The 11,590-nt window shown below is 35.2% G+C and overlaps 1 protein-coding gene across 9 annotated transcripts in view; it reads left to right on the top strand.

The window, feature by feature from the left end:
* Window positions 1-90: 90 nt before the first annotated feature.
* The window catches only part of scube2 (signal peptide, CUB domain, EGF-like 2), a 42,386-nt gene continuing 30,886 nt past the window's right edge, over window positions 91-11,590 (top strand). For 5 of the 9 annotated variants that reach the window (XR_012382412.1, XM_021477522.2, XM_005166393.5 and 2 more), the window contains 7 exon segments: window positions 91-283; window positions 641-757; window positions 965-1,090; window positions 3,652-3,786; window positions 6,097-6,222; window positions 6,311-6,427; window positions 11,208-11,297. Coding sequence is in view for 8 of the 9 variants with exons in the window: in XM_021477522.2 (XP_021333197.1) it covers window positions 196-283; window positions 641-757; window positions 965-1,090; window positions 3,652-3,786; window positions 6,097-6,222; window positions 6,311-6,427; window positions 11,208-11,297 (799 nt within the window). In the remaining variant the exon portion in view is untranslated. 9 annotated transcript variants of the gene reach the window in all.

The following is an 11,590-nucleotide window of genomic DNA, read 5'->3' as shown; positions in this document are numbered from 1 at the left end:
AGAGAGACAGAAAAAGCCCTCTTTCACACACACACATACACACACGCACCCACGCTCGCGCACTCGCACACATCTTCTGTTGAAGCGCTCAGAAGCGCGAAGCCACTGACAAAGTGCGGATGAAAATGAGTGGGACACTCGTGTTAGAGTAAACGCGTGTTGTTGAGTTCGACTCTAAACTCTGAACTGATCACCATGGGAGCTGTTTGGACTGTACGGCTCCTCTGTTTGTTTTTGCTCTTGTTAAACACTCGCCAAAGCGCCGCACTTCCTCACAACACTGGTAAGAGTCTTTACTTTGTTACACGCGATGCTCTACACACGCAATTTCAATTCGCACGCCTTTGCGGCTTGTTTACGTCCTCTTGTTTGGATACACTGTTTTGGGGGGGGCTATCGTTCATAAACTACAACCGATTTTTTAGTACGGTATGGGTAATTATTTCTTTGACATTTAATATTTTTGGGATTTTTGAGTAACAGAATAAATTACACTGTGTTTAGATTGTTATTGTTGCAGTATCGAGGTTTGTTTACAACTCCAAACTCCCCACTCTTGCGCTTTTTCTGTTGGGAATTATATTGCGAACATTATTATAACAAACTAAACAATATTTACTATTGTTTTTGTGATACGCAGATCAATGTGCAGAGGGAAGTGATGCCTGTCACATTGATGCTATTTGTCAAAATACCCCAACTTCATACAAGTGCACTTGCAAAACAGGCTTTAAAGGGGACGGAAAACACTGTGAAGGTAACAGCTCTGTTAGTCAGTGGAATATTCAATATTATAGTAAATACTGATATCCTTTTTTTCTTAACAGAAGAGGAAGTTCTTGATTACTTTTTTTCTCCCAAATAGTTTTTTAACCATTTAAACGTGTTTTTAAAGAGCAGTTCCCCTATAATTCAGAAGAAATAGCAAACATTCGTCAGCCTTGATTTCTGTTCCATTTCCTAGACATTGATGAATGTGATGTGGAATACAATGGTGGCTGTGTACACGAATGTAACAACATACCTGGCAATTACCGCTGTACTTGCCTTGATGGGTTTCATTTGGCACATGATGGGCACAACTGTCTCGGTGAGTAGAAATTTGGGAAGAAATCATGTATACATGTGTAAAGGGGTAAAGTTAATGATTCCCACTGCAAGTGTTTTGGAACATAATCAAATGGCTTTGACTGAAAGGCTGTTCACACCTAGCATAAGTCATAATAATAATAACAACAACAATAGAGTGCTGGGTAGGGCTGCACAATATTGTTAAAATGTAACATTGCCTTATTTTTTTATTTTGCAATACATATAGTGATATAAAAACAATTTAACTAGATGTGTTAAATAAGTATTTGGAAGGAATTCATTTTAGATTGATTGGGATGATTTTTTAGGGGAGTGCATATGCATAAACAATCTACAAGCATAAATGAATTTAATAATGAAAAAGATACGAATTAAATAAACAGCGTTTGATTGTTTTTTGAGGAGTTGAACTGTATTCAGGTATAGGCCATTTTGAGAGATGTACACAAAAACAATGGTCCCAGTGTATTTTCTGTTTTACATTTTTGATTTCTATTGCTTCTGAGAATCCAAAAAGAGCCACATATTGATAAATAATGTTATCATAGCTGTTTTAACATTGTTATGATTGAATTGCCTCTTGTTACAGTTATGAAAATGTTCATGGGCCAATGACATGACCACTTTGAAATGGACTGTACGGGAGGTGAATAAACGAATGTAAAACAATACTGCGTGGTCTTCATGTTATAAACAATTCAATCATTATTGATTTGTCAAAGTTACAAACTGTATTTTTTTAGGCCTGAATGCTTTTAAAACCCTCACATACAAACATGTTTATTATTATTATATTATATATTTTATTTTATTATATAATTATAATCTAGACTCAATATTGCATGTTTTCGCGATGTGACTATTGTGAATGAACACATTGCAAGATCAATGCTAAAATGATATATTGTGCAGCTCTAGTGCTGGTCACAGATTAATCGCGATTGACTGCATCCAGAATAAAAGTTTATTTTGATATAATTATGTATATGTGTGTGCATTACATGTATTTATTATGTACATAAAAACAAAGATATACATTGTTTTGCATAGATATTTTAATTAATTTGTAATTTGTATCGCAAGCATGAGCACATATCTCCAGTTCTTTCCTCTCTGGGCTGGCTGCCTGTTAGATCAAGGATTGATTTTAAATGATTCTTTTTGTTTATAAGTCATTAAATGGTCTGGCACCACCTAATTATTGGATCTCTTACATGTACAGTTAAAGTCAGAATTATTAGCCCCCTTTGAAAATATTTATTTTTTTTAAATATTTCCCAAATAATGTTTAACAAAGCAAGGACATTTTCACAGTATGTCTGATACTATTTTTTCTTCTGGAGAAAGTCTTATTTGTTTTATTTTGGCTAGAATAAAAGCAGTTTTTAATTATTTTAAAACAAATTTTAAGGTCAATTATTTGCCCATTTAAGCTATATATTTTTAATAGTCTACAGAACAAGCATCATTATACAATAACTTGCCTAATTACACTAACCTGCCTAGTTAACCTAATTAACCTAGTTACGCCTTTAAATGTCACTTTATAGAAGGGCATAGAAGAGTCTTGAAAAATGTATTGTGAAATATTATTTACTGTAATCATGGCAAAGATAAAATAAATCAGTTATTAGAGATGATTTAATAAAAATGTTATGTTAAGAAATGTGTAGAAAAAAAATCGTCTCTCCATTAAACATAAATTGGGGAAAAAATAAAAACAGGGTTTGGGGGGTAATAATTGAGGGGGCTAGTAATTCTGAATTCAACTGTATATAATCCTGGTAGGTCACTAAGGTCTTCTGATCAGTTTATTCCTTCTGTACCAAGGTCCTGGTGTAAGCGAAGTGAGGATTGGGCTTTTGCTTTTATCACCCCAAATTTCTAGAACAAGCTTTCACCCCACATTAGACACGCTCCAACTTTATCTGTTTTTAAAAAGCTTCTGAAACTGCATCTTTGTTCTTCAGCATTTGATCTTTTTAATGTTGAGGGGTTTGCCTTCTGTTTTAATTGTTATGTATGTAATGTAGGACTCATTTTAATTATTGACTGTGTTGACAGCACTCTGGGCAACGTTGTGTTTTAAAAAATGTGCTATTTACTAAACTAAAACTAAACTACATATAGTTTATATCTTAATATAAATAAACATTTTTTCAAATATATGCATGCATATTTACTTAGATATACATAATAAATCTACATAGTACTCACATATCCACATATAACTTGTCAAAACAAACTTTTATTTAGGATGTGATTAATCTTTTTCCAGCACTAAAATATCAAATAAAAATCGTTGTGATAATATTGAGTGGCAGAATCAACACCACAACTATAATAGCAGATTTTGTTTTCCAGCTGATGAATTATAAAAACACTGACAGCCAATCAGAATTCATTCTGCTGTAAATAGCTTGAACCTATTAAGTGCCAAATTGCTCCAAGCCAGACAATATTATTCACCAGTAATCGTTCTTGTTGTAAACATGCCACGAGTTATTGTTGCATATGGAAATGTGTGGTTTGCAGTGCTTTAACATACTCTGTCTCTAGATGTGGACGAATGTGTCTTCAACAATGGCGGCTGTCAGCATGTATGTGTCAACACCATGGGAAGCTATGAGTGTCGCTGCAAGCAAGGCTTTTTCCTGAGTGACAATCAGCACACATGCATCCATCGCTCCGTGGGTGAGCCGCTGCCTTCAACACACCTTTATCAGCCTATGTTCACCATCATATTGATCAATGAGTGTATGTTAGTATGGTTTCTTCTGATGTGATGTAAATGGTCAGTTCCAAATAGCAATCATGACGGTCATTTTGTTGTCTTCGTCACAACTTCGGATGTCAAACGAGCATGAAGTGAGATGCTTGTTTTATTTTGCAGAGGTGTCAGTAAGCAAAGTCAACGGAAAGGCAACCTAATTTCTAATAGTTCTCACATAAGATCGTGATTGACAGCACAATGGCGAATGACAGCTTTTAAGTTGGGTTCCCTCTCTGGGCATTATCTATAGCCGTTCATTTTCAAAGGACCCATGCTGTGGGAAAGGGAGCCCCGTGTTCAGAGGAACAAAACAAGTTAATAACTGCAACACTCAGGGCTTTGTGGCCTGTGTCATAGATGAGAATAAAAAAGCTTTTTATGTGTCTGTAGCTTCTCAGCTGCGAGTATTGTTTTCCCCTTGGTAAATTGAGCTAAGGTTTGCAAGGCTTTCCACCCCATTTGCTTTCTCTGGGTAAACTTGCTAAGTCCTATCAGCACATCCACTGAGCTGCAGAGTGAATGGGAGGAAACAGACTCTCTACATTGACCCATAGAGCCGCTACTGATGTCAGGTCAGGTTTGCGGCTGTTGAATTTGAAAGGAAATGCAACAACAGGTGCCCCGAAAGAATATTTTCCTCACTTAAAGGGATAGTTTGCCAAAAAATTAAAATTTATGCACTATTTACTCAAGCGGTTCCAATCCTTTATGCGTTTCTTTCTTCTTGTGAACACAAAAGAAGATATTTTGAAGAAAGGAAGTCAATGGTTTCAGGTTTCCAACTGACTTCAAAGTATTTTTTTTGTCTTTAACAGAAGAAAGTAAAGGGTGAGTAAATGGCAGAATGTTTTATTTTTGGCGTGTACTATCCCTTTAAAACTGATCGGTAATGTAAATATTAGTTAATTTGTCTGTGAACTTTGTTAGGGATGTAAAGTTCATCATGAAACACAAGCTACAGAATTTCAAAGGGTTTTTCTCTAATCAAATAATAATATTTTTAGATAAAAACAACATGTATATAATGTACGGTTGCTTTCACAAACTTTCAAAATGTAATATTGAATTATTAATAGATTATAGCAGAAATATTATGATAGTACACCTAGCAGTAAAGATCTGTTATTTTGTCATTCTACTTTCACGAAAGAAGAAATTTTGGAACATGTATAGAAAATAAATCTTCCAATGGTCACCATAACTGTTTGGTTACCAACATTTTCCAAAATATTATATTTTGTGTTTAACAGAGGAAAGTAAAGGGTGAGTAAATGGCAGAATGCTTTGTTTTTGGGGTGAACTATCCCTTTAAAGGCGATGTGTAACGTAAATATTAGCTAATTTGTCTGTGAACTTTGTTAGGGATGTAAAGTTCATCATGAAACACAACCCACAAAAATTTAAGGTTTTTCTCTGATCAAATAATAATATTTTGAGATAAAAACAACATGTATATAATGTACGGCTGCATTCATAAACTTTCAAAATGAAATATTAAATTATTTATAGATTATAACAGAAATATTATGATGCTTCACCCAAAAGTAAAGATCTGTTATTGAAAGTAGATATTTTGGAATATGTATATGAAGTTTATCTTTCAAGGGTCACCATAACTGTTTGGTTATGAACATTTTTCAAAATATATTCTTTTGTGTTTCACAAAAAAAAAAAAAAAACCTGAAAGTCATACATGTTTAGAAAGACACAAGGGTGAGTAAATAATGACAGAATTAGTATTGATTGAATGACATACGTGTCATTTAAAGGAAGATTAAATTGAATTCAAGCGTTTAAATGGCTGTCACAGTGGTGCAGTGGGTAGTACGATCACCTCGCAAACTTGCTGGTTCGAGCCTCGGCTGGGTGAACTGGCATTTCTGTGTAGAGTTTGCATGTTCTCCCTGTGTTCACGTGGGAGTGCTCCGGTTTTCCCCACAAGTTCAAAGACTTGATATAGGTGAATTGAATAAGCTTAATTGTCCGTAGTGTATGTGTGTGAATGAGTGTGTATGGATGTTTCCCAGTGATGGAGTGCAGCTGGAAGGGCATCCACTGCGCAAAACATGTGCTGGATAAGTTGGTGGTTCATATCACTGTGGCGACCCCAGAATAATAAAGGAACTAAGCGGAAAAAAACAAAACAAATGAAGGGTTTAAATATGTCCATAGTTTTATTAAACACCAAAAGCAAATGTTTCAGGCTCTCTGACCATATCTCTTTTTCGCAGAAGGCCTGAGCTGCATGAATAAAGAGCATGGCTGTGGTCATATCTGTAAGGAGAGTCCAAAAGGTGGCGTGGCCTGTGAGTGCCGGCCGGGCTTCGAACTGGCCAAGAACCAGCGGGGCTGCATCTGTACGTGCGAATGTGTTTCTAACCCGCCATAAAGCTGAAAAATGCCACAAGACGGCTGTTGATGTGATGCTGTTTTGCTTGTCAACAGTGACCTGCAACCATGGTAATGGGGGCTGCCAGCACATCTGTGAGGATACCGAGCAGGGGCCAATCTGCAGATGCCACGTCAGGTACATGCTGCACGCAGATGGCAGAACCTGTGTAGGTAAGGCTGCTTTACTTATTTTAAAGCTTTGCTATCGATCCATTAAAGGGATAGTTCACCCGAACGTAACATTTTACACACTATCAAGTGTTTGCAAACCTTTGTGTTTTTGTAATAAGGTAGAAAAGAAGATATTTTGAAAAGTGTTGGAAACCGGTAGCCATATTGATATGCAAAGTCAATGGAAGTCAATGGCTACCTGTTTCCAACATCCTACAAAATAACTAGTATCATTTTAGCAAGACTAAATGGCAAAAAAAAAATCATGCAGTGTGATTATACACTGTAAAAAATGCTGGGTTCTACACAATTCCTTCATGTTGTCCCAAACAAATAGAATAACTTAACTGTTTTTACAAATTTAAGTGGATTGCACATAAAACAAAGAAGTTGTCCCCAAAAACCTCAACAATTGTGTTGATTCAGCTCATTTTAAACAAGTAGTTTAGTTGAGTGTATACAATGTCTGAGCCTATTTTTTTAAAATCGTTTTCAGTATCCCAGCTCTTATTTGTGCATTTAGTTAAAAAAAAATTCCCCATGCCACTTTTTTTACACCACATGAAGCATAAACATTTCAGACATTGTACAAAACATGCTGAACGTCTTTGTAGGAACAAGGCTGCCTTGTTGTGAAATGCAAGTTGAGTGGAAAAGCTGCTTGTCAGGTCTGGTCTACACAACTCTTTGGATGTTAAGACTAACAGAGACAGCAGAATGGAATAAAGTCGTGCATGCCAACAATCTATGCATCTTCCACTGCCCAGACAGACGTAATGGCAACATGCACTAAGAATAATGGCTCTTTATTGGCACTTGATAGTTCCATGAAGAACCATTTCAACATCCATGTAATCTTTCATTCTTTTTTGCCAAATATATTTATTAACATTTTGTGCAGATACAATAGCATATACAGTTGAAGTCAGACTTATTAGTCCCCCTGAATTATTAGCCTCCATGTATATTTTTTTCCCCAGTTTCTGTTTAACGGAGGGAAGATTTTTCAACACATTTCTAAACATAATAGTTTTAACTCATTTAGGTAGGTAGTGCTGTTGCCTGACAGCAAGAAGGTCGCTGGGTCGCTGATTCGAACCTCGGCTCAGTTGGCGTTTCTGTGTGGAGTTTGCATGCTCTCCCTGCCTTCGCGTGGGTTTCCTCTGGGTGCTCCAGTTTCCCCCACAGTCCAAAGACATGCGGTACAGGTGAATTGGGTAGGCTAAATTGTCCGTAGTGTATGAGTATGTGTGTGTGGATGTTTCCCAGAGATGGGTTGCGGCTGGAAGGGCATCCGCTGCATAAAAACTTGCTGGATAAGTTGGCGGTTCATTCCGCTGTGGCGACCCCGGATTAATAAAGGGACTGAGCCGACAAGAAAATGAATGAATGAATAACTCATTTCTAATACAGGTTTATTTTATCTTTGCCATGATGACAGTACATTATATTATACTAGATCTTTTTCAAGACACTTCTATACAGCTTAAAGTGACATTTAAAGGCTTCATTAGGTTTTACTAGGCAGGTTAGTGTAATTAGGCAAGTCATTGTACAGGGCGGGCCATTTATATAGATACACCTTAATAAAATGGGAATGGTTGGTGATAATAATGTCCTGTTTGTGGCACATTAGTAAATGTGAGGGGGCTTTTAAATAACTCATGAAAGAATATAGTTACATTAAAACCAAGCCCACCATTGGTTTTTCTTGTGAAATTCCCAATAAGTTTAAGGCGTATCAATATAAATAGCCCACCCTGTATAATGCTGGTTTGTTCTGTAGACTATTGAAAACAAATATAGTTTTAAGGGGCTAATATTTTTGATCTTAAAATTGTTTTTTAAAAAACTTAAAACTGCTTTTATTCTAGCTGAAATAAAACAAATCTAGAAGAAAATCTCCAGAAGAAAAAATATTTATCTGGTGCATTTTTACAGCAGTTTATTTCAATGGATGTTTTCATCCTGAACATAAGAAAAAGAGTATTACATTTGAACAGTGCACAAGACTTAATGCCTTACATATATAGATCATATATAGTTTAAAGCAGGGGTCACCAACATGGTGTCTGTGGGCACCAGGTAGCCCTGCGAGGATCACATGAGTTGCCCGTGAGTTGCCTGTTTGAAAAATAGTTGTGTGTATATATGTGTGTGTATATGTGTGTGTATATATATATATATATATATGTGTGTGTGTGTGTGTGTGTGTGTGTGTGTGTGTGTGTGTGTGTGTGTGTGTGTGTGTGTGTGTGTGTGTGTATATATATATATATATAAGAGTGACTAAAAAAGTAACTGTCGTGTGTAATGTGAAAGTATGAGTTAAGTTATTTTTGCGTGTTATTTATAAGACTAAGATAGGTAATCATGATATATTACTTATTAAAGTAACTTTAGCCAACACTTTTTGTGATATTTCAGTAATTTCGATACATATTTAATACATACTTTTCACTAAAGGATACTTTTGGGGAACAAAAATGGTTATTGTATGGCATCACAAACACTTTTTTTGAAACCTTTATTGTTTAGTCATCTGGCAACATCTGTATTGGAGCTTCTATTATAAGGCAGCATATGTATTAAGCTTCTGTTGCTCCTGTTGCTGTTTTTTGGCAAAGACATAGCAGGAGAAAGAGCACCAAAGGATACACACAAACCAGATCTGAACAGTTGTGATACACAGTGTAGACAGATCAGATTCTGTTCTGATACACCATTAATCAGATTTGCAGTGGCAGTGTGAATGTAGCTTTAACGTTTACGATGATCTCTTGGCAGGTATTTTAAGCTGATCTTTATTTTATCCACTTATGTGCAAAGGTGGTGATAGAGATCTCTCATTCAGACACAAACACACACTTTTATCTGATAATGAGGAAGCACAGCTGGAGCCTGCGGGCTGTGTGTGTGGGCTCTGTATTTATCGCTGTCTCGCTCTCTCCACATCGTCCATGATTTTGCCTCTGCTCATCTTGATTGTCCTGATTCACAGAACATATAATAATCTTTATGTATCTGCGGACACTACAACACAATGCAAGGGTGTTTATCGCAGAGTCGAGCAGACAGGGAGGTCTCTTTGCTTAGGGCTGTTTAAGAAAATGTCAACATGGTTAGTTTGTAGGTTACATTTTGAGGAATGATTGAGTGATGTCACAATGGAAGATGTCTCAGCAACGTAATATGTGTTTGCATTAAAAATATTTTGTTTTTAAAATGTTTAAAAATGCAATTAATATCAGAGACGGCATGATGATATTTCAGGATTATGAAGTCAGTCATCAGTGTGTGTATACTGTGCTCAGCATATGTAAGGACACCCCCCCACAAATCTCTCATTTAAACGAATATTTTCCATAGGATGCTTTACAATATAATATTTGTGCATATACATTAGAATAGTTAGTACTGAAGTCAATTCTGGAGCTAATCTAAACAAAATGACTTGCAATAATGGTTTAAAAATTTTGTTGACCAAATTTATATGTTAGAGAAAAATATTAAATAACATTTTCAAAAATATTTAGCATGAATTAAAACGTATTGCCTTTCAATTTCTAAAGATATTCTTTGACTAAAATATTAATTTATTAAATATATCTGTTTAATAAATCTTTTTTGTTCAAATGCACCATATATTACCCAAATTCGTTGAGTAATGGATAAAAATGTTAATTTTCAAAAAAGGATGTACTTATATGCTGAGCACTGCGTTAAAATGAGTACCTGGTCAACGTATTAAAATGATTTACGAGGGGTCATGTTATTTCATATCTAAACTTTGATTAATTAGTTAAGACAATTTTTTTATAATAAATAGAAACTATAGAAATAAAATTTAAGTTTACAAATTTAAAAAAAGTATTATATGACGACTGGAAAGTTCAAAAGGTTGATTATTTTGTTTAACAGTGTGAAAGTTTTTTTTGGTCCCCTGAACAATGTTACCTAGCTAAAAAGCTTATATTTATATTTACATAACAATAAAGTAAAACAGTGTAATAGAGAATATCCTATGGGTCTTTACATTTTTGAAATTCACTTTAAATAAGTAGATGTTAGAAAATATGGCGTATTTTGAATGTAAATCGTGAAGGAAAAAGAACCATTATATTTTGTGAATTATTTAAAAAATGATTCCTTCAAAAATTGTAGAATTTTTATTAATTGAAAAAATTAAAAAGCTATTAAGGCTTTTATCTTTTGTAATGTTTATTGATGTTGACGTATTTGAATTGTTATGATGATGATGATGATGATGATAATGATAATGAAGAAGCCTTTATTTGTCACATACACTTTTAACATGTAGTGAAATTGGACCCCCTCGACCATACACAAAATCACACATTTTAGGGGAAGACAGGTCAGACGAGAGGTAGCTTAAGAGGAAATAAGATACATTTGGAATAAGGGAGGTGGAAAAAAAACTCATACAGTCCTTGAAGTAGGGCAGTGTGAGATCAGGAGAAAGAAAAAGTTATAGAAACGTGTTACAACACTTTGTTGTCATTACTTTGTGTATTTTCATAGCTCTTTATTTTTTCATGAAATTATTATGTATTATAGATCGTATTATGATTTTGTTGCATTATAAAAAGAGGAACTGTGCAGTCGGTATGAATTTCTACCTCAGAAAGAACTTGCATTAATAAATGATTTCATCAATATTAATTATTCTGACATTTCAACAAGTATTTTATATACTATATAACAGTACAATACAATGTCAAGCCAATATTGTTTCTTATGTTTTATTCATCTTTTCCAGAAAGGGATGAAATGGCCCCCACCGCCCCAGATCACAATGCCACGTCTTTAGCAGAGGTAGACAAACGAGTCAAGCGGCGACTGCTTATGGGTAAATTTCTACCACCAACAATCTGTACATCAACAGATAATTCCAAAATGTTCCGTTTCCCCAAGAGAAACGGGCTAAATCTATCAATGCTTAAAGAGACATCCAAGAAGCATTACATTCGCCTATAGTTCATATATTTAGACACGCATGGCCTGGCCAAGCTGAGCATTCCTCAGTCTTTTAGGTAAACTGTGAAATGACTGGGGACCCACACTTCACCACCTCTGATTTCTCTCTTGTAAAATATGTCCTGGTGATAGAGTGGTACATTTCACATGTTTTTTTCTCTCAGA

Source organism: Danio rerio, chromosome 7, assembly GCF_049306965.1.
Source record: "Danio rerio strain Tuebingen ecotype United States chromosome 7, GRCz12tu, whole genome shotgun sequence".
Lineage (NCBI taxonomy): Eukaryota > Metazoa > Chordata > Actinopteri > Cypriniformes > Danionidae > Danio > Danio rerio.
Note: the sequence above shows the minus strand (reverse complement) of the source record. Positions and strands in the feature narration are given on the sequence as shown.